A 23,046-nucleotide genomic window follows, 5' to 3' on the forward strand; every position below is an offset into this window, starting at 1 on the left:
TAATAAACTGCAGTCAAAGTATGAGTTTCGCATCCTATTCCAAAAATTTTTTAGCGGAACCACAAAACAAAAAATCAGAACGCACACTGGTCAGCCAAAAATAGCAACTTTAATAGAGAAAAGGCACGCAGAAAGCAGCCTAAAGCCTTTCGGGAAAAGAGATAGATAACACACTGCATCAGCCTGAAATTATTCGCCTGGTTGCCGATTTTAAATCCAAGGAGAGAGGCCAAGAAACGATCAAAGACTCTTACCAGGATTACTACTCATTTAGGGCTCTAACCAAAGGAACAATAATTACCGGTGACAGACAGCTCATGTGACATGGAAGAAAAATATTACTTCAAATATTTTATATACGAAATCTTGAATGAATGAGATATGTGAAAAATAAATAATCAGATATAGTGAATAAAGGTACAAAATAAGCACCATGTCAACGGCTAGGTATCAAGTCAGGTTACAACATTCATTTGAATAGAGCTTGTTCATTTAAAAACAGAACTCGCTCAAGCATCTTCGGCATTGAGAAACTTGTCATAACTCTCTTCCGTCATTAGCCCTTCTATTTCTGAGCTTACGTCAGGTGTCACTTTGAGTTTGCAGATCCAACCTAAACATTTTAAGAAATACGTCATAGATACTGTACATCCAAACAATGCCTGCTCTGGAAACTAGTACTGAAAAGTAGAATCCGCCTGGTTTGATAAAATTTCAACACATGCTGTCACCATTTATCTTATTTGTTGTCATTCACCAGTAACTCCGGAACGACAACATAGCAAGCAGATAACATTGCCCAAAAAGCCGAAATAAACGCACAAACGGAATGATCACTATCAGAAGGGTGATCACGAGTTCACAAACAAGTCGTATTGGGTTGTTCGTGATATTGACTATACTAATGAGTGCAAAGATAAAGACATAGTCGGCAGATTGCCGGAAAATAGCCACCGTTGACGCGCTAGATGCACATTGGGAATGAAACAGAAAAAGAAAGAAGAGAAATTGACAAAAATTTTTTCTAAGTTGCAAAAATTGTTCTAATTCAGTGTGCAGTTTCAGTTAGATTCTAAACCTATACTTACTTCGGCTTCTAAACTGAAGGGTATTAAGCTTAATACCAATATCAGCTACAATCGCTCTAATGAATTTTGATAACTTAAAAAGACTTAATGACAGGGCTTTATCGGTTTATCCCGTTTTTTTTTTACTTGGCTCTTTTGACATTGACCGTATTCACTAAATTACGCAATTCAATGCTTGAAAGAACTTAAAATCCATTCAGTTGAAACAGTGAGTGAGGTGAGTCAGAAACCAAACGTGAAAATCGTGACTTATGTAAAACGCAAAACGTGCTCAAAAGGTAAAGCGAATTAAAAAAAAACATAGCAGGAAAAGTCCTGACGTACAATTCGAAGAATTTTCATTGACTACACAAAAAACTAGACCTAGTCAAGGACTATGAATGAATTGGGAGAACATTTTTAAAAAAAATCAGATCAAAAATCAATTCAAAATGCTACACGTGAACAAAAAAACTAGCGAGAAATGAAAATTTGGTTAAACAAAAAACTAGGCGTAGAATAAACTATGAATAGATTGGGAAAACCATTTAGGAAAACATCCGATCCAAAAAATCAAAACTGTAAAAATCGAAGTGATACCGCATGTGAACAAAAAACCACTAGCGAGAAAGCGAATTTTTATTCAAACACCGTTTTCTCACTCTACTTTAAAATTAGAGCGAAAAATTTTCACTCCGCAAAACCACTCGATTTTTCACTCCACTTCCTGTTTCGGCGTGACCATAATCACTACTCCAATTTGACTTTAAATATCATGAAAATGTGTGAACAGATCTTTAAAAAAGACAGCGCACCAATACAATTCAAATTCTTTGAACTGTAAACAGGAGAGCGCCTAAATAATAGCCGCTTGAGAGGCTGGCGGCGGCTATTGACAAGAAACATGCCACTAATACCATTTAAGAGAAACGTTGAAGATCATGAATTAGGATTTAGAAAAAGAGAAGGGTTCCTGTAAGTGTGAGAAATTATTCTTAGATCAAAATGATAAATATGAATATGGTGTTCATTATAGATTGTTGTCCTTTTATGTGGGAATGGGATTAAATGTGACTAAAATACATAGTGATTAGATTTTAAAAAAGACTATACATGTACAAACAACATTCAGAATGATACAAGTATATGAACAGAAGATAAAACAGTTAAAAAAGGATTTGTGGAACTTTATGAATAAATCACAATTTGGAACATTGTGTAAGACTCTATTGAATTTCTGTCCGGCTAAATTCTTACATGATGAAGAACAGATTATGAAGAGTGTCAGTAAACCAAAATATGTCAATGTTACTAGATAAGACTATACAATTAAATACTCAAAAAGGATAAAAGAGTATGACTCTCCTATGTATCTTGGTGTTACTGATTTAAAACGAGGCGAACTACATATGTATGAATTCTTCTATGATGAACTCACACCTAATCTCAACGGTTTAGTGCTACATTCCATGGACACTGATAGCTTCATATTGAGTTTAACTGATGGTAGTGTAGTGTTGATGATAAACATTTGTTACCTCCAAGAAAAGTATTAAAAATCTCAAAGTCTTCGTTTAAATTGCTTGTCGTTATTTTTCCGATGTTGACTCAAGTCATTGACATTTTTTTACTCGCTCCGAGTTTGGAAACTCTATACACTTTTTCATTATGTGTCGTTGTTTTGCGAATATTAAACTTGAATTGCACTGGATAGAACTCAAAACAGTTAGCAGCGATGCTATTTAAATACGTATCTACCATTAGATTTTTACTCTCAATATCAATATTGAAGTCACAAATTATTATTGGGGTATTCGGGCTGTTTTCATTTTCTAACAATATATCAAGGGTTTCTATGAAAGTCATTTTGTTGTATCGTGGAGGGCTATATAAAGCGATGAGTTCGAAGTTGAAATTTTGCCTCTCTAGATTTAAGTTAACTCTTCATTAAAAGGATTCGGAATTTCTTTCACAATGTTTAAGGGATTGTTACATTATATCATAATTCCACCGCTTCGTGAATTTCTAATTCTTATTGCCCAGTTATTAAAGCCAAGTATAACATAAATTGACGGTTAGTCATTTTCACTAAATCATGTTTCACTCAGGCATAGAATATCAGGCTTCGATTCAAGACTTAAAATTAAAGCCTCTAGGTCTGAGAAATGTTTTTTGAGAGACCGTACGTCTATTTGAAGAATAATTAAAACATGGCTAGAATCGAGGATTTTGGAAGCTAAAGAAATTTGTTGGATAGTATGGAGTTTGATAGTCTGGGTAAAATTGCATCCGTGGGTGGTAACTTTGATTTTGTAGTTTTGCTTTCTGTTTTCAAAATTGTCAAAGTTAAAGTTTTCAAAGTTTGAGTTCTGTTGCTCAATATTTTTGTTATCAATTATTTTTTAATATTCTGAATATGTAATTCAAAAAGTTATGCATTGGAAAAAGTTCCTCCGAAATCAAACCAACTGAAGAAACATTGTTTAACAACCGATATGATCTTTATAATTCCTCTAAATTGTATTTTGGAGCAATCAATTGGGTCAATCAAATATCTGATTGATTTTAAAAAAAATGAGAAACCTGCAGTGGTGAACATGTTTGTGGTATCAAACTCGGAAACTCCATGCAACCGAAAATGAAGTCCTATTCAAAAAATACTCGTGAATAACCTTGCTTGTATGGACTTTTATTGACAAGACTGGGATCTTCCTCGAGAGCAGTGTTGGTTTCAGTTACCTCCCCAGTGACGGGGGAGTAGATACTGCTGACAGACTTTGTACTCTCCACTAGACCACAGTCTTCTCCAACTGACACCTCTTTCCCTATCTCTGGCAACTCCACAAACACTACATCACCCAGGGCACTCTGAAAATTTACAGTAATGCATCAGGGCCGTTACGATCTAAAAAGATCACTACCCTTACAATCTTATACCGTAGAGAAGATCTAAAAAGTTAATGTGCTTGTAAACTGGCGAAGATTATGTTCATGGTCGAAGCTGAATAAAGCTTATATAAAATTTGTGCCACCATTTTGGCATTTATTCCAGAACAGCATATTAAAAAGCTCATAAAATCAGAAAACAAAATAATTGAACCAAAGAGCATGGTCCATTAATCTTTGCGACGATTGACATGAACCAGTCCATAAAACTGTTATAATAATTTCTGGTTTTATTTTGTGATAGCCGGACGCATGCACTCATAAAAAAAGTTTTAATTCACCAAATAGATTAGTAACCTGAGCGTGATCTGATATTCCGATAGATGCACTTGACTTGTCATCACTCAGAAGTACCCACTCGTGTGATTCTGTGAACAGTCTGCCTGAAATACATTCACTCAATATATAGATACCACGACCAATACTCAAAATGCACATAGGTCAGCAAATTTAACCAAAATATTTAACCTTGTAAAAGTGAAGAGTTGCAAAAATATCTGAATGGTAAATAGGCACATCTAGGTAGCACTGATGTTGAAGCTTTGGTTATATTGGCAAGGCTTTTATTCAAAACTCTAACACGGAGAGCACTCCGCACCCCACAAGTCACAAGACTCATTTCAATCTGCAAAAAAGATACTTTTATAATGATACAGCTGACGGAGGCGCACAGTATACATTTATTTTGGCATCATGTACTTTTATCCTTAAAAAAATTCAACATTCTCACGCAATTCAATGTTCACAGAGGGAAAATTTTTAAATTTCACGAGCATAACCAAAGGGGAATCACCTACATGTCCACCCAATTGAATCAAATCACATATCATTTGAAAATTAAAATGTTGATTAGTTAATGCTGACAGCTTTATATATTTGAATATAACAGACAATGTGTGCAGTTTTGGAAACCAAAGTTTATTTAAAGGAATGCAAAAGGCAGAGAAAATTTAGAGACGAAATTTCTAGATACGTATAACAGAACAAATTAATCCTAAAAAATGAACATTGAAAACTAAAACATCACGTCCAATTAAGCTTAACAGAACTTTTAAAAGGACATGAGGATAGAGAAAGGCTAAACCTATATATTACTTAGTTTATTGTATTGCTGACATGGTTCTAATTTAAATCAACAGTCAACTTATCAAGTTTACCGTCCCCCTCCTGTTCTTTAAATTCATCAATTGTTTTCTTTTCTTTTTCGTTTAATCAGGAAATTTGCTTAACTCCGCTATCTTTGGCTGAGTCTAGAAGAATAAGAAATATATAAAGTCCTCTCCCATTAGGTGACACAGTACAGCTTCAAAATTGAACAATCATTCTGCGAGATTGTCACTCAATTTATTCGGCTTCTACAGATCTCCCCACTTTTTGTGCGAGATATTATTAATGTTAGGCGCTATCCCCTTCTCGACGGGAGGTAGAAGATCAAGCTAGCTTCTGGTGAACTTAGTAGTCATTCTCTAAGAATGCGCCATCTTCGAACTAGAATGATCGCATTTGCCATCTCATACCTCTCATACAAAAGTTTCGTGCTCTCAGGGCGGCAAAACAAAGTCTTGTTTTGACCCAGCTCATAATTGTGGCATAAGGTTTTTCCCATTTTGACGATAGCTAATCAGATAGTCTTTTCAAAATTGTGCTTTCTGGGGCCAACATGCCGTCAAGGCAGAACACAAATGGAGTAAACGAGATATGCTTCTCCTGACAAAATAGATATTTGATTAGACAAAGCTCGGGCTTCGAGCAAAATCAATAAAATTGACAAATCATTGTTGAACTTTGTTAATTTACCCCGATGATAGACGCTATAATTTGCACTAAACCAAAGAAAGGATTTTATTCTGTCAGCGAACTTCCAACCAACCAGACGAACGAGCCAACCACCCTAATTTTAACTTTATAATTTCTTCTGCATAGTCTACTTATTAATTCAAATTCTTCCTTTTCACTGGTAATTTATTAATACCACGCTCAATAAACTAAATATATAATATATTGTGCACGTGCGGCTGCTATAGTGGCGACATAGATTGAAAGTAAATAGAAAACCACCACCCAATTATATTGAGCGTTGTACTAATTTCACTAAGAAATCACTTTTTTGCTTGAACATCAATTTTGAACACGAGCTTGACGTGTTAACATCACGACCAGTGAGAGGAATTGTGAATTGCGGTCGGGACTCGACGAGAAAGAATGTCATTGTTAAACTTTCGGGTCGTGAATGTTTTTTGGATAATAAAATAGCGTTCAAAACCATCTGTATTTGAATTTGAGATACTTTGACAAAAAAGCACCATTCAACCTCAAAATTTGTTGCATTTCTTCAAAAACGAAATACAACGTCAATTAGATCTAAAAGCCATTGAGTTTGAGTGCCAAAAATGGTTCGGGTTTCAAACGGAATTATTGAATTGAATTATTGAATCGATTAAACACAACTTCTAAAACACGGACGGCGTGGAACTCTTCAATAACTCTGTTACCGGAATCGTTTACGGGATCAAAAGATTTCGAAAGTTATGTTACAAATTTTGAGCTCTTGCCAACTTCAAAAATGGCAAATAAAAGAACCAGTAAACGGCGCAGAGACTGAAATTGATGAACGGCCGCATATTTCGCGCTCATGTTACAGTCGGCTATTGATTTCGATCGTACACTTTCGGAGGACACTAGAAAGAGCTATGATGAGACCGTAAAAGCTTTCAGATAACATTATAATAGGAAACCAGTAGTGCTCCGGGGGAGGATAGCTAGGAGAGTAACTAAAAACTGAAAAACAAACGGTGAATTGCTGACGTGATTTGACGACGGTGAATTTCTCGGTGATTTGCAGACGTTAGCCTTAAAAGCGTACCCCCAGGAGTATATTGAGATAAAAAGAATCTCATTTTGAGAAAGAATTTAGGCGACGTGGATATGATTTTCGACAAAGCTTTAGAAAGAGCACTTCATTTAGAAGCAGTAACTAGATATGGAAGGACTATGAGCCGCAGGTTTCTGCCATACAGTCAAATGAAAATTCTCGGGTAGTTATTTCGATTAATGATTCAGTGAGACCATTGCAGATTAGTCAACCCAACAGGCAAGATAATCAGAATTTCTTATCACGAGGAGCGCGTCCAGCGTTTCTATATCAAAAATACAACCTTTTTAAATTGAGACTTTCATGTAACAGAAGTTGCATATGAAAACACTGGCTGATTTATTTTAGTGAGTGGTACAATCTGCACTCATTAAGAGGGGGCAATGTGAGTGTCACACGTTTATAAAAGATCACTAAAAAATCCTTGGTCTTCAAGGTCAAAGATTTAGTTCAGGAACTCATTTATCACCTGATTTATGGCTGACAAGGTTGAAAAGTGTCGAAAATAAAAGCAATGTTTGATTAGACAAAGCTCGGGCTTCGAGCAATATCAAAAAAATTGCCATTTCATTGTTGAACTTGGTTAATTCAGCATGGTGGTAGAAACGATATTTGGTACTGACCAAAAAAGGATTTTATTCTGTCAGTGAACATCCAACCAACCAGACGAACAAGCCAACCAATCCAACTTTAACTTAATAATTTCTTCTGCATAATGTTATCAAGTCCAATTCTTCCTTTTCACTAGTATCTCCACTAGTACCACGCTCAATTAACTATAGATATAATATATTGTGCACTGGCGGCTGCAATACAGGACGAATAATTTAAGAAAAATGACTTTTAAGGACAGTGCTACCCAGTATAATGTCAATTTGCAACAAGTCGGGCACTTCTCAGCTGGTATTGAGAGGCCTTTCCCAGGAACCACCAGTAAAACAGCTATTTTTAGTGAAACGTCGAAACACGTGGTCTGAAGTAACATCCCGGAACAGTATTTCATGGAAAACAAAGGGGTGTAAATTGTACTTTTTAAGAGACTGCCTGAATACAGTGGAACCACGATTAAGTGGCAATAGAAAGAACTTGTCTATCAGAAAATACAATTCCAAATTTATTGGTGAAGTTTTGCACTAAAAGTGGTGACAATAGCATTGACTCCCAAGCACTTACTAAATTCAATATGTATAAGTGCGAATTTAGTTCCTTTATTTCAATCTGGGTTTTCCTCAGAAAAAAAACGGAGACATAGTCAATATTCTGGAAGAATGTTTGAGTTCAATGAAAAAGTCCATCCTGATTTGCACATTTTCTTTGTGTTTTGACAGGGAGGATAATTTAAGGAAGATTACATTTTAAGGAAACTGCTACCCTATGATCAAGTGGAAAGTCCATTTGCAACAGTTCGGGCACTTCGCAGTAATGGGAGCACTTTTCCAGGAAAACCGATTAAACAGCTATTTTTTGTGAAAAGTCGAAACACTTGGTCTGAACTGGCAGCCAAAAAAACTATTTTATGGGAAAACAAAGGGTGTGTACAGTGTAATTTTTACGAGCCTGCGCGAACATAATGGAACTACTATTAAGTAGCAATCGAAAGAACTTGTCTGTCAATAAATATAACTCCAAATTTATTGGTCAAGTTTTGCACTAAAAGTGAAATTAGCATTCAATATCAAGCATTTACTAAAATTAATCTGTAAACGTGCGTGTTTAACTCCATATTTTTTTCAATCTGGGTTTTCTCAAGAAAAAAGGGAGACTTGGCCAATATTTCAGAAGATTGTTCGACTTCAATGAAAAAGTTCATCCGGATTTGCCATTTTCCTTCAATTTTAACAGGAAGGATAATTTTAGGAAAATGGATTTTTTAAAGGAATTTGCTACCCTATGATCAAGTGAAATGTCCATTTGCAACGGGTCGGGCAATTCTCAGCAGGTAATGGGGCCCTTTCCCAGGAATCACTAGTAATACCACGTCACTGATAACTAATTATTATTTTTTTATTTAGAAAAATTGCAAATTGGTTAGGAAAATGGTTATTTCTTCTCGCTTCAAACGTTAATAAAATTTTCTGGATAGAGTTTCATTGAGTGTGAATAATATTTTTAAAAAAGAAAAGTCCTAAGCTAAATTCTGATACCATATCACCCATAATAAAAATTTTTTGATTCAATATAGCAAAACGAAAAAATTTCTAATCTTTTTCGAATCTTAATATATTACTCCTAATATTTCAAGGTGTTGTTATTATTACCACTCTATTCCTAATCTTAATACATTACTCCTATACTTGAATGTAAAACGATCGCTTACTTACTTCCAATTTTTCTTAACTTTATTTTAATATTTTGGAACCGACTGTTCTTCAGCGTCCATCTTGAAATTTTACTTTCAGAAAAATTATTAACTTTTAACTAAAGAAGTTTCCACTCATTCACAACTTTTCAGTTGCATATCATACTGAAAATGCCTCGTTAGATTTTGTAATAATCGTTAACCAATCAGTGGTCTTCGTTTTAATTACATAATACATGAGATTTTTTTAAAACTAACTTTAGGGGCATCAATTAGCCGATTGCACCCTAAGCCTACATGGCATTAAAGTATCTCATGGCCGATTGCCCATTTTTGTTGTGCTAAGCATTACTTGAAATACTGGCCCTGTAAGCCCATATACACATTACTCTGGTTGCATTATATTGTCGGCGGACTACAAAAATGCGCGTTCTCGATTGCTTTATTTCAATAAACAAAGAATTAATTGTTTCTGTTTGAGAGGCGATATGCAGATTACAAAGAGAACAATTCAAAGCGGGAACTTAATTCAATATTTGCTCACGTGAATCAAAACAATTAAAAAAGAAAACAGATCAGCAAGAGGTTGATTTGAGAATCTCTCCTCTCAAAGGGAACACCCGGTGGACCGGTATGCCACAATGTAAGTTTATCCTTGTAATAGAAAGGTCCTTTCATATATGATAGCAAAAAGGCATGTCACATTTTCGGCAGAGACGACTGCACATTGCCCTAAAATTGACGTAAGTCATTGCATGCTTGTCATTGTAGCTTTAAAACAGTGTTATTTTGTTGGCAATTTATTTTCCTTAAATCGTTATTATTGTGTATTTATTTTGCAGATGCCATTCGCTAATGATGACTGTAGTCAAATTGTACATAGGAGTTGACTTGTCGCCTCCGAGTTGGCCGACTACACTCCCAATATTTCAACTTTCCTTCCGTCAACAAAAAAAACAATAAATGCTATTGATTGCTATTGATTATATAAATTCTGGCCAAAATAAAATATGTGAAATAGATTGAATCTACCAAAAATGATACCAGCTATGGGTTTGTTTTTTGTTATTATTCAATTCCATTTTCCCTATTCTCGTATCAAGGTCACCGAGTCTCCTTGAAAAGCTTCGCAACTCAGCGTCTTGCCGATCCAACTCAAGAGTGATGTCCATTATATGATTTGACAATGTCTCAACTGATTCTTCCATTGTTTTTTTATGTGATGATTTAGCTTGTGATGTTTGGGTGCTACTCTGGTACCATGTCATTAAAACTGGAGTGATTGCTACCAAGAAAATTAGAAACTCTGCGACCATTTCTGAGCTGTACTGAATTGCTGTTTCTTCATTCAAGGGCGGTATTGTTTTTGGCCACTTGAAGCCTTGATTCAGCATTCTGGCTCTTGTCTCAAATTTGTGATAAAGTTGTCCCAGTGGCAGTAAACAATAACTTCTAAGTAACTTGTTATGCTGCGATCTTCTAGCTAAAGATCGCGACATCGGCTTTGAAAGCTGTTTCAGTGCAATCCAAATTATGCTAACAAGCGGCAGAGCCATCTCTAAGCTTCTCTAAAGGAATTGTATCAGTTCAAATAAATGCCAAAGCTGATGTCACATTTACAATATCGTGTTGCTCAGCTAAAACGCCGCTTATTGCCAGCATTTATTCAACATCTGAAATTGAAACACAAATGTAAAACACTATGGATCTTTTCCGTTTGTACCAACACTATATGGAACGATGTAGAAGAAACTAATTTGTCAAATTAAAATTATTTCTGATATATAAAACAAACGTTTTCGAACTTTACGTTCATCGTCAGGTTAATAGTGCTTACAAATTCTTAAAGGATAAAATATGTATTCAAATTTGTCTGAGTCAATTTAAACAATTCTAAGAACTATCTTAAACAATTTAATCGGAATTTTTTCATTTATACAATATTTGAAAAATTTCATGAAAGATTCAGAAATTAAATACACAAAAAGGTTGTAAAGACTCGGTCAATTTGCTCTCACCTCTCCCCAGAATGCCTATGCATGTTTGACGAAGGGGGTTCAACATGAGCTTCCTCTCGCGTACTACACCTGCCAGGGACGGGTTCTGGACAAGGTGGAGGAGCAGCTTAGCCGAGTCATACCGAACACCGTCGGCGAAATAATCCGAACTTAAAGAGGAAACAGAACTTTTTTCTCTCCCTCTCAGAATGGGTGGCCTTAACATCGGCCTCCCACAAGATATTCACAAAAATCTTGAGCAATCAATTGAACTCTCAAGTCCATTGGAGTCATTCAATAATGATTCATTCAAAAATCAACAATGTGAATTAGAACAAACCAAGATCATTCTCCGACAGAAAGCAGTCATGCAACGTGAACTCATCTCGAAAAAAAATCAGAATCCAAAACAATCAATCAAAATGAAGTATTCCATCCAGTTGGCCTCGGAGGAAGGAGCATCCAGCTGACTTAACGCGCTTCCGTTATCAAAACATGGTTTTGCCTCACCCATGAGCTCCATAGCGCCAAAGGCGGGTATACTAACTTTGATTAGCACCGTCGTGGAGGAGGGAAGGCTGCACTGAGTGTTTGGCTGCTTAACTTTATTCCTTTGCGTTTTCCTTGATATTCCATTTTTACTTTAATCCTTCCATACCAGTTCCCTGGTGCTAGGAAAATTGGCCGACAGGGCGTTTAGCCGACAAGAAAAAAATGGGAAATTTAGCCGACAGTTTTATCATAATTGGTCATAAAAGTCTCATTGGACCATAAATCAGTAGTTCGGTTGTGATAGATTCATATCAAGTCCCAGGGGCCGCTGAGGCATATATATATGTATATATATATAGGTGCTTTCCCCTCCACTTGCTAGTTGTTTTTCGACTGGGCCGTCCTTACACTGTCTGGAGGGGAACAACTTGGAGTGCAGCATCCGGCTACTAAGTGCTATCCATCATGCCCTATTTTCCAACCTACATCCATCGATGCCGGATGGTTAACACGGCCCCTTATATATTTTTTTGAAGAGACTAAGATATTTACAATATTTAGCCGATTTACAACTCATATTTCCAGCTCAAAACCAGTTTCTGATACCGTTGAAATACCTCTAGCATCTTTATACTCAAGAGACAACGCACCTGACATCGAACAATCCGCACTCAAGCTCTTACTGAAACTGGCAGTCAGCAATGTTCATTTCAAAAGTAACGATAACTGGTAAGGTCAGAAAGACGGTCTGGCAATGGCAGCATCCTTAGCAGTTGTCTTAGCTATTATTTGGATTATGACTTTGAAGAAATATAGAGTGACAACAGTCAAACACTGAGTGTGACAATTAAAGATCCCAATGAAAAATGTCCTGATTGCCATCGAAAAAAGGCTTGGAGCACCAAAGCTTTCGACTATGAAAAATGCGAGCCCGGTATCATATCAAACGCCAAATTATAGACGAAGAGCAATTCCAAAATGCATCGTTTGGATTTGTCTGAACTGCAAAAATTTGCCAGTTGGTGACTACGGCAGAAAAGGGCAATTTTTCGAAAAATATGTAGATGACATTATTTGTACCGCAAAGACGACTGCACTAAATCGCTTCAAGAGTCAACGATTTGCATCTAAATTTAGAATTTACTCTGAAATTTTAAATGATGAGCATGAAATAGCGTTTTTGGATATGGCACTGCACGATGATGAACAAAGAATGATAACTTGTAAATGGTACCAACAAACAACAGACACTGGTACTATCCTTAATTACCGAATATGTGCACCACTTCAACACAAGTACAACATTATTGAGGGGACATTCCATAGGCTACTGCACTGCACGAGTAATTGTAAAAACTTCGGCGAAGCTTTAGAAATGAAAGAAAAAATTGGTCTTCAAAAGTAGTAAATGAAACGTTAAAAAAAGTTTTAACACATTCATCAGTGTTTGGGACGAATTTGAAGTCTGATGTGGTTTACCAGATAACATGTAGTGGTGTAATTCTACTTTATCCGGGCAGACCTGCAGAGATATTGCCACAAGGATTTCGAGCATCAAAATACAGACTCCCCAAATGGACAACATGTGAGTGAAGGTTGTGGCTCTTAGCGAACTTTTGAGTGGCGTGTCATTGATTAGTGCAACGACTCACAAAAACAAATGAGACTGGAACCCATTTACAATGCGCAGCGGAAGCCGGAGCCTAACACCCGGATGAATGCAGGAGCAGCGGGCTAACACTCACATATTAGTCTACATGCACACATGTGGTTTTTTTTTTCAAAATTTATATGTTGATGAAATTGAATTTGGGTTGATTGCAAAATTTTAAGAAGAAGAGTGCCATTCAGACAAATGGAATGAAATAGTAAAAAGGATGAGAAACAGCCAAAAAGTTGCAAAACTGGTAACAAAATGAGAGAAAAATTTTGCTTGTATCAAATTTCAAATTTTGTATATATGAAATCCCGACAAACTCACACGATAAATTTAAATCATGTTATTTGTAAAAACTTCATCTTCAAGTGTTTAAAAATTCCTAACCTGATGATGCTAGTTGTAGCAGAAACGTTTGTTTTAAGGAGAACTTTATTATTGACTTAGTCCTTTTTAGAAAATAACATATTCAGAGCTGTTATCAATTTCTTTAAAAACATTCCTTTTCCAGATTTTTCGATTTTAACTATGTCTATGTATTTTTAGGTTAATTCTAATTTTGCCATAACCCTAATTGTACCTCTTGAGGGGCTTTTGCAAATTTCCTTTTATCATCTACAACCATTTTTTAACCTATTTTTCCTTCCGAAATCAAAAATATGATTTGAGCTAATATTTTAGCGTGAGTTCGCGCCCCCTATATTTATAGCGGGTGTTTAGTCCGTGTTCAATTTGCTGATATATACAACTTCGATGATCATGAGTTTCTAATGTCCAACAAGCACACACATTTTTTTGTTGAATGTCATTTTCGGAGCCACTACATTCAACAAGATGTCGACCCACCTGTGAATCTTTTTTTGATATTTTGATATCCTAGTGGTAACTTACCGGTTTCAGTATTAGCAGTAGCAGCAGCAGTAGTAGTAGTAGCAGTAGTAGTAGTAGTAGTAGTAGTAGTAGTAGTAGTAGTAGTAGTAGTAGTAGTAGTAGTAGTAGTAGTAGTAGTAGTAGTAGTAGTAAAAGTAGTGGTAGTAGTAGTGGTAGTAGTAGTAGTAGTAGTAGTAGAAGTAGTAGTAGTAGTAGTAGTAGTAGTAGTAGTAGCAGTAGTAGTAAAAGTAGTATTAGTAGAAGCAGTAGTAGTGGTAGTAGTAGTAGCAGAAGTAGTAGTAGTAGTAGTAGTAGTAGTAGTAGTAGTAGTAGTAATAGCAGTAGTAGTAGTAGTAGTAGTAGTAGTAGTAGTAGTAGTAATAGTAGTACTAGTAGTCCAACTTCTCCTCCCCGCGGTGTCCCCTGGGGTAAGTGGTGCAGCAGCTGCCCGTAGGGCAGATGCATAGTACCACCGAGCTAACGAGGCAAGGGTCCTCTAGTTGGTGGCGCAACTAGTTGTATATTAGCCTTAAAACCCAATGCAATGAGTTTAAACACAATTGGCCCCGACTCCCGGGTAAGGGGTGCGAAAAATCTCCCTTGGAATAGAAATCTCAGAATTGGAACCCTCAAAGTCAGGACACTGGCTCAATCAGGTTCACTAGAAAGCCTGAAAATGGATCTGAAGAACTACGATTTGGACGTTCTGGGAGTGCAGGAAACAAGACTGGAGGAGCAGGAAATAGATCTTGGCGACCACAAGCTTTTGCTCATTGACTCCTGGTTATCAACTGCAAAAGCAAGACAAGTAGGAGTTTGTATTGCAGTGACGAAAAGACTTGCCGGTAACAAAATTGAGCAATTTGCCGTTAGTGAGCGAATGGCTTATGTGAAGTTTGCAGCTCAGAGACGAGCTAATCTTTTTGTGATTGTGTGTTATGCGCCCACAAATGAAGCTGACGACTTAGCGAAAGACAATTTTTGGAATCAAATGAGCAGCTTGGTGTTCAGTTTCAAATAAAGGGAGAGAGTCTGCCTCGTCGGAGACTTCAATACGGAACCTTGTCAACAATCTGATGTCAATGTGCCTTGCCGAGGCCCCTTTGGAATGGGCGAGGAGATTGATAACTCAGACAAACTGTTGTCTTTTTTTGTCTCTCATGACCTGTTGATTGGTGGAAACTGGATTCGACAGCGGTTAGTGCACCGGTACACATTTAGCCCACCTGACCAGCATATGCGAAAGAAAATGTTAGTTCATATCTTATTCGGTTCGGGTTAGAGGAGATGTTTGCACAACGTTAGGACAAGGAGGGAAAAGATCACTCTCACCGATCACGAAATGGTCATAGCTGAAGTGCGATTCAAATTAGTGGCACAGAAGCCACGCAGTCAACCGAAAGTATGCTCTGCCAAGTTGCGCGATGAAGTCACGCGTGAAACTTTCTGCGCAGAAGTGAAAAGCTATCTTGATGAGAGCGATATTGTTGAAGGCGTAGAACAATCCTGGGAAAATTTTCGAACGGCTCTTAATGCAGCGGCAGCAAAACTACTCATCCCCGAAAAGCGTGTGCACAAACCCTGGATTACAGTTGAAACGCTGACTTTAAGTAGGAAACGGGCCGAGTTACAGTTGAGGACGCATAGTAGTGCGGAGGCGCTGCTAGTGTTCATTAATTGCTGCAAAGAAGTACGAAAAGCCTTAAGATCTGACAAAAGACAGTGGCTGAAAGACAAAGGTGAAACAATACAAGATCATTCAGACAATTGTGACCTGAAAGAAGTGTTTGGGGAGTTAAAACAGTTATGCCGGAAGTGGAGTCCTCACATTAATAAATTAGTTTCAACCACAGGCGAGCCTCTGAAAACAAAAGAGGAAAGGTTGGAACGTTGGACCGAGCACTTTAAGCATCTGTTAAATCCAGCCACGACAAGCGGCAATTCTGTATTGAGCATAGTGGAAGCATCCGAGAGTCTCAAAATAGACCTAGGTCCAATTCGGTTTGATGAAGTTTTTTATGCCGTTCGTAAACTGAAAAACGATAAAGCAAGTAGACCAGACAATATTTCTGCCGAAATGCTAAAGACGCATAATGGAATTGCTGAATGGCTGTGGGACATTGTCAACAAGTGCTGGACTGAAGAAAATTTTCCACAAAGCTGGAAGTTAGCAGACGTTGTGCCGCTATACAAAAACAATGGAAAAAGATCTGAGTGTGGGAACTATCGCGGAGTTTCACTGCTCTCGGTACTTGGAGAAGTTTTTGCATCAATCATCCTGAATAGATGCAAAGATGCGATTGATCAAGTGCTAAGAGAAGAACAATTCGGATTTCGAAAGAGCAGGGGCTGCACTGACCAATTGTTTGCGTCGAGGCAAATACCAGAGAAATGCATGACCTTCCAATTAGATGTCAGTTTTTGTTTCATTGATTTCCGCGCTGCATTTGATTCGGTGGAACGCGAAATGATGTACAAGATAATGAAACATTATGGGCTCCCACAAAAAGTTGTGAATGTCATCCACAGCAGTTACGAAGGCTTCAAGTGCTGCGTCAAGGCAGAGGGCGAGAAGGGCCAGATGTTCGACGTCAAAAATTGTGTTCGCCAGGGCGATGTATGGTAGCCTTTTCTCTTTGGCCTTGTGATAAACTATGTGTTGGCTAATTCAGTTCAAAGAGGAATCGACATTGGACGCTGTGTTGCTGATCTTGACTTCGCCGATGATGTTGCCCAACTGGGCATCTCTGATTCCGAAGTTCAAGCAAATCTACACAGAATTGAATCTTCAGCCGAGGCTGTTCGCCTAATGATCAATGTTGGGCAGAAAAAGAATATGGGTGTTTAATGCGAAAAACCCGGCGCCAGTGTACCCATTGCTCGCAAAAACGTGGAAGTTCTCACAGGAAACCGCAAAGGCCGTTTTGGGACTCTCATTGAGGCCGAAAACCAATCTCGACTACTCATTGGCAGGGAGGTGCTAGTGGGCAAGAAGAAGAATGCGGGCTGGTTCGAGACACTAGCTGGCGAGAAACTGAGATTGAAAAGTTCAGCGGAGGCGGAGCTTGTGACAGTTAGCAGCGACAAGAGGTCAGTGGTTGCTGATCTAATGTTTACGCCAAGTAACAGATAATCTGCGGTCTGTGATGACGAGAGTTGTGTATGTTCAGGTTGTAAACGTCGTTTCGACACTGCAAAAGGCTGCAAAGTGCATGAAGCCAGATTCTGCAAGTCTAAGAATTCGAAGAGTGTCAAAGACAGAGCGTCGAAGTTTGTTGGTCTAGAGAAAAACCTCACTTTTCAGAAGTGCACTAGGAAATCCGCGACTGTGAAAGGCCGACTAACTCACGAGTCACGATACTGCGGCAGAGAAAAGGCTGGAAGGTCTCGCATTTCCTCCTGCAATGTCCACCATCAAGATGGAGTGGAGTTCGAAAATGTAGAAGCTTTCAATTATCTCGGTTCTTTCATCAGCTTGCAACATGGTGACCTAAAGGAAATCAGTGTCCAGCTGGCGGAAGGGAGACAGCAACTTGCGAGCTTTCAGAAGATTTGGAAGGGCAAACAACTCAGTATTTCCCTCAAATGCAAGTTATACAGAGCTCTCGAGTTATCACATGTCTTATATAGCTCTGAGACGTGGACCATGAATAATTCAACGCAACGGAAAGTTGAGAGCTTTAACACCAGTGGTCTGCGAAGGATATTATGTTTTTCATATCTGGAGAGGGCGACGAATGAAGAAGTACTGGCTAGACCACGTATGTCGACACTTTCTGCAATGATCATGATTAAACGGTTGAAATGGTTTGGCCATGTCCTGAGAATGAATGACGATCGTCTAGCGCTTCGAGCTTTCACCTGGGAGCCGAAAGAAAAATATCGTTATGCTAAACGAGCTCCAGGGGGTCAACGCAAGACGTGGCTGGACCAACTTGAAGAAGATTGCTCAAGGAACAACATGAGTTACATCACCTTACGACAGAAAGCGAAAAGAGAGTCTAAATCCCGCTTCAACAATTTTGTCGAACAGCATTTCCTGGATTGAATAAATGCAAATAAGCTCAAACTTATATGCATTTTATTAACTTGTTTGTACTTATTGTCATTGTTCCTTTATTTTCTTTATGGAATGTAAGTGTTCAAAGAGTAGTAGTAGTAGTAGTAGTAGTAGTAGTAGTAGTAGTAGTAGTAGTAGTAGTAGTAGTAGTAGTAGTAGTAGTAGTAGTAGTAGTAGTAGTAGTAGTAGTAGTAGTAGTAGTAGTAGTAGTAGTAGTAGTAGTAGTAGTAGTAGTAGTAGTAGTAGTAGTAGTAGTAGTAGTAGTAGTAGTAGTAGTAGTAGTAGTAGTAGTAGTAGTAGTAGTAGTAGTAGTAGTAGTAGTAGTAGTAGTGGTAGTAGTAGTAGTACTTGAACGCTGGACGGAACATTTTAGTCAACTCCTGAATCCCTCAACATCCAGTTGCAGTACGAGATTGGATCCCGAAGAAGCAGCTGAAAGCTTGTCGATTGACCTGAGCTCAATTCGATTTGAAGAAGTGCTTGAAGCTGTCCGCTGGTTGAAGAATGGCAAGGCAAGTGGACCCGATAACATTTCCTGTGAGATGTTGAAAGCACACAAGGGTATTGTCGAGTGGCTCTGGGACATCATATATAAGTGTTGGTCGACGGAAGTTCTGCCCGATGACTGGAAGGTAGCAGAAATTGTCCCATTATACAAGAGTAAAGGAAAGAGGTCAGAGTGTTCGAACCACCGAGGGATCTCTCTATTGTCAGTACCAGGCAAAGTGTTCGCTTCCGTTATTCTCAATCGATGCAAAGATTCAGTGGATCGCGTCTTAAGGGAAGAGCAGTGCGGCTTCAGAAAAAGCAGAGGATGCGCCGATCAACTCTTTGCCCTGCGTCAAATAATAGAGAAATCAATGGCTTTTCAATTGGATATTAGCTTTTGTTTCATAGACTTTCGAGCGGCATTCGATTCTGTCGATCGTGAGCAGATGTACCAGATAATGAAACACTATGGTCTTCCGCAAAAAGTGATAAACATCATAAGAAACAGCTATGATGGATTCGAATGTCGAGTCAAAGCCGAAGGTGAGAAAGGACGCTTATTTGATGTCAGAACGGGCGTTAGGCAGGGTGATGTGTGGTCCCCAATCCTATTCGGCCTTGTCATCAACTACATTTTGGCTAACTCGGTGCATGGAGGATTAGACATTGGGAGATTGGTGGCTGACTTAAATTTTGCTGATGATGCTGCTCTCGTGGGGGTCTCAGACAGTGAGGTGCAAGAAAACCTACATCGAATCGAGGCCCTTGCGGAAGCCGCTGGTCTGAAGATTAATGTGGCCAAAACAAAGAATATGGGCGTAAAATGCGACAGCCCAAATGTTGTTGCAGTGCCTAGTATCCAACAGAACGTGGAGATACTCACTGGAACACATAAAGGCAAACTAGGACTCCTGGCAGAGACATCTAGCCAGTCACGACTAACCATCAGCACGGAGGTGCTGCTGGGAACGAAAAAGAAAGCGGGCTGGTTCGAAACACAAGATGGCCGGAAGCTAAGATTGAAAAGCTTAGCGGTGGCTAAGCCAGCGTTGGTAGCTTCACAACAACAATCTGCGGTAGCAGATTCAGAGTCGCTAGAAAATGAGAGTCGGTCAGTGGTGGCTGACCAAGAGTCTTTAAGATGTCAGAATTGTCAGCGGCAATTCAGTACAGTTACCGGACGCAAAGTGCACCAAACAAGATTCTGCAAAGCCGGTTTGTCAAAGAATGTCGTCGACAAGTCAAAGTTCGAGCAACTAGAGGCTAGCCTTACCTGTGACAAGTGTGAAGGAAAGTTCAAAACAGTCAATGGCCGAAAAGTTCACCAATCGAGATACTGTGGCAAACCTAAAGCAGTTGCCACACGCGTGTTTTCCTGCAAAGTACAAGATGTTCTCGGAAACGAGTTTGAAAACATAGAAGCGTTCAAGTATCTCGGATCATATGTCAGCCTCAAGCATGGAGATCTGCAGGAAGTCAATTGCAAACTTGCAGAAGGTAGACAACGGTTTGCTAACTTCCAAAATCTCTGGAAGAGCAAGCAGCTCAGCGTGCACCTCAAGTGCAATTTGTACAAAGCACTCGTTTTATCAGCCGCGCTGTACAGCTCAGAGACTTGGACTCTTTCGAAATTAATGGAGAGAAAACTTGAGAGTTTCCACTGTGGTTGTCTTCGGAGAATTCTACGTGTGTCATATCTGGAGAAAGCAACGAACGAAGAAATTATGTCAAGATCACGAATGCCCCAATTATCCACGATGATCATGCTCAAACGGATAAAATGGTACGGACACATCCAGAGAATGGAACCAGGAAGATTAGCCCGCAGTGCCTTCGATTGGGACCCGCCCGATCAATACGTCCATGCTAGACGCGCTCCTGGGGGGCAACGGAAAATGTGGATGAGTCAAATCGAAGGAGACTGTGTACGAAACAAAGTATCGTTCACCAGATTGCAGGAGAAAGCAGCAACCGGGTCAAAGAATGCCTTCAACAATTTCGTCGTACAGCACTTCACAGAATAACCAAACAAATAACTCTTCTTGTTTTGTTTGTATTTGTTGCCAACCGTGCCTTTATTTCATATTTGGAATTAAAGTGTTGAAACAGTAGTAGTAGTAGTAGTAGTAGTAGTAGTAGTAGTAGTAGTAGTAGTAGTAGTAGTAGTAGTAGTAGTAGTAGTAGTAGTAGTAGTAGTAGTAGTAGTAGTAGTAGTAGTAGTAGTAGTAGTAGTAGTAGTAGTAGTAGTAGTAGTAGTAGTAGTGGGGGACAAAATCCAACCTCACCTCCACGTGGTGTCCCCTGGGGGTAGGTCATGTGCTGCGGATCTACGCTCACATGGTCGAGCTAACGAGGCACTGGTCTTCTAGTTTGTGGCGCAACTAGTCGTATCTCAGCCTTCAAACACCAAAGCAATGAGTACAATCAACCATGGCCCCGAGTCCCGGGTAAGGGGTGCTAAAAATCTCCCGAGGAACCAACTCAGAATTGCAACTTTAAACGTCAGAACACTGACCCAAGCCGGATCTCTAGAGGCTTTGAAAATGGATCTGGCGCGATACAAGTTGGATATTCTGGGAGTGCAGGAGACGAGATTGCAGGAGCAAGAAATTGATCTCGGAGACCACAAGCTCTACCTGTCTGACTCGTGGTTGTCTGGTGTAAAGTCGAGACAAGGAGGAGTGGGCGTTGCTGTAAAGAAGTCATTGATAAACAGCATCGTAGAACAAGTGGCTCTAAGTGAACGTATTTGCTACGTCAAGTTCGCGGCTCAGAGGAGAGCCAATCTAGCTGTTGTTGTCTGCTACGCACCTACGAATGAAGCTAGTCTCCAAGAGAAGGATTTGTTTTGGAGTCAACTTTCAGACCTAGTTTCCAGTTTCAAACATAGGGAGCGTATTTGTGTCATCGGTGACCTCAATGCAGAGCCTGGACACCAGTTGAATGACACCATGAGCTGCAGAGGCCCGTTTGGAATGGGTGAAGAAAATGAAAACTCTGAAAAGTTGTTATCATTTTGCACTTCACACAAATTGCTCGTAGGTGGTACATGGTTCCAGCATCGACAAGTGCATCGGTACACCTTCAACCCTCCCGATCCGAGTTGTCGAAAAAAGATGCTGGATCACATTCTGTTTGCAGAGAGATACAGAGGATGTCTGACGAATGTGAGGTCCAGAAGAGGGAAAACCACAATTACCGATCACGAACTGGTCATTGCGGAAGTATCTATGAAACTTTTGTCTAAAAAGTCATGCTTCACGCCCAGAATCAGTTCTGCAAAGCTGCAAGATGAAACAACGCGTGACTTATTCACGCAGGAGGTCAAGTTACATCTTGATAAGAGCGGCGATTTCGAGAATACAGAGCAGTCTTGGGACAATTTTCGAAAAGCCCTGAACCAAGCAGCAGTGAAATGCCTCCTTCCGGACAAGCGAGTGAACAAACCTTGGATTTCTCCAGATTCTCTGGAACTTATCCGGAAACGAGCCGATCTACAGTTAAAGAAACACAGCAGCGCGGAGGTGCTGTTAGAGTTCACAAACTGCTGTAAGGAAGTCAGAAAAGCTCTACGTGCAGACAAACGGGCATGGCTTGAACGCAAAGGCCAAGAAGTGCAGAGCTTCGCGGACAGAGGCAACTTAAAGGAGGTTTTTGGGGCATCACAGCAGATTTGCCGAAACTGGAGGCCCCAGTTGACCAAATTAGTTTCAAGCACTGGCGTCAACTTACGGACGAAAGAGGAACGACTTGAACGCTGGACGGAACATTTTAGTCAACTCCTGAATCCCTCAACATTCAGTTGCAGTACGAGATTGGATCCCGAAGAAGCAGCTGAAAGCTTGCCGATTGACCTGAGCCCAATTCGATTTGAAGAAGTGCTTGAAGCTGTCCGCAGGTTGAAGAATGGCAAGGCAAGTGGACCCGATAACATTTCCTGTGAGATGTTGAAAGCACACAAGGGTATTGTCGAGTGGCTCTGGGACATCATAGATAAATGTTGGTCGACGGAAGTTCTGCCCGATGACTGGAAGGTAGCAGAAATTGTCCCATTATACAAGAGTAAAGGAAAGAGGTCAGAGTGTTCGAACCACCGAGGGATCTCTCTATTGTCAGTACCAGGCAAAGTGTTCGCTTCCGTTACTCTCAATCGATGCAAAGATTCAGTGGATCGCGTCTTAAGGGAAGAGCAGTGTGGCTTCAGAAAAAGCAGAGGATGCGCCGATCAACTCTTTGCCCTGCGTCAAATAATAGAGAAATCAATGGCGTTTCAATTGGATATTAGCTTTTGTTTCAT

The 23,046-nt window shown here is 39.3% G+C and overlaps 2 protein-coding genes across 2 annotated transcripts in view; both read right to left on the minus strand.

Annotated features, from left to right (window-relative positions):
* Window positions 1-338: 338 nt before the first annotated feature.
* The window catches only part of LOC142336217 (glycine cleavage system H protein-like), an 81,736-nt gene continuing 59,028 nt past the window's right edge, over window positions 339-23,046 (minus strand). The window contains exons 2-5 of the mRNA XM_075384887.1: window positions 4,482-4,640; window positions 4,311-4,396; window positions 3,740-3,935; window positions 339-613 (exon numbers count right to left, since the gene is read on the minus strand). Coding sequence (XP_075241002.1) covers window positions 510-613; window positions 3,740-3,935; window positions 4,311-4,396; window positions 4,482-4,632 — 537 coding nt within the window. The 5' untranslated portion in view covers window positions 4,633-4,640 and the 3' untranslated portion in view covers window positions 339-509. The remainder of the gene's footprint in view (window positions 614-3,739; window positions 3,936-4,310; window positions 4,397-4,481; window positions 4,641-23,046) is intronic.
* On the minus strand, window positions 10,145-10,877 carry LOC142337069 (optic atrophy 3 protein homolog). Its single transcript, XM_075386136.1, has one exon. The coding sequence runs from the start codon at window positions 10,738-10,740 to the stop codon at window positions 10,213-10,215; it is 528 nt and encodes a 175-aa protein (XP_075242251.1). The 5' UTR covers window positions 10,741-10,877; the 3' UTR covers window positions 10,145-10,212.

This window comes from Convolutriloba macropyga, chromosome 3 (assembly GCF_964194025.1).
Source record: "Convolutriloba macropyga chromosome 3, txConMacr16.3, whole genome shotgun sequence".
Lineage (NCBI taxonomy): Eukaryota > Metazoa > Xenacoelomorpha > Acoela > Convolutidae > Convolutriloba > Convolutriloba macropyga.

What these genes read in the sequence shown, in the direction of transcription:
- LOC142337069 (XM_075386136.1), bottom strand. Translation starts at nt 10,740, where the DNA reads ATGGCTCTGCCGCTTGTTAGCATAATTTGGATTGCACTGAAACAGCTT.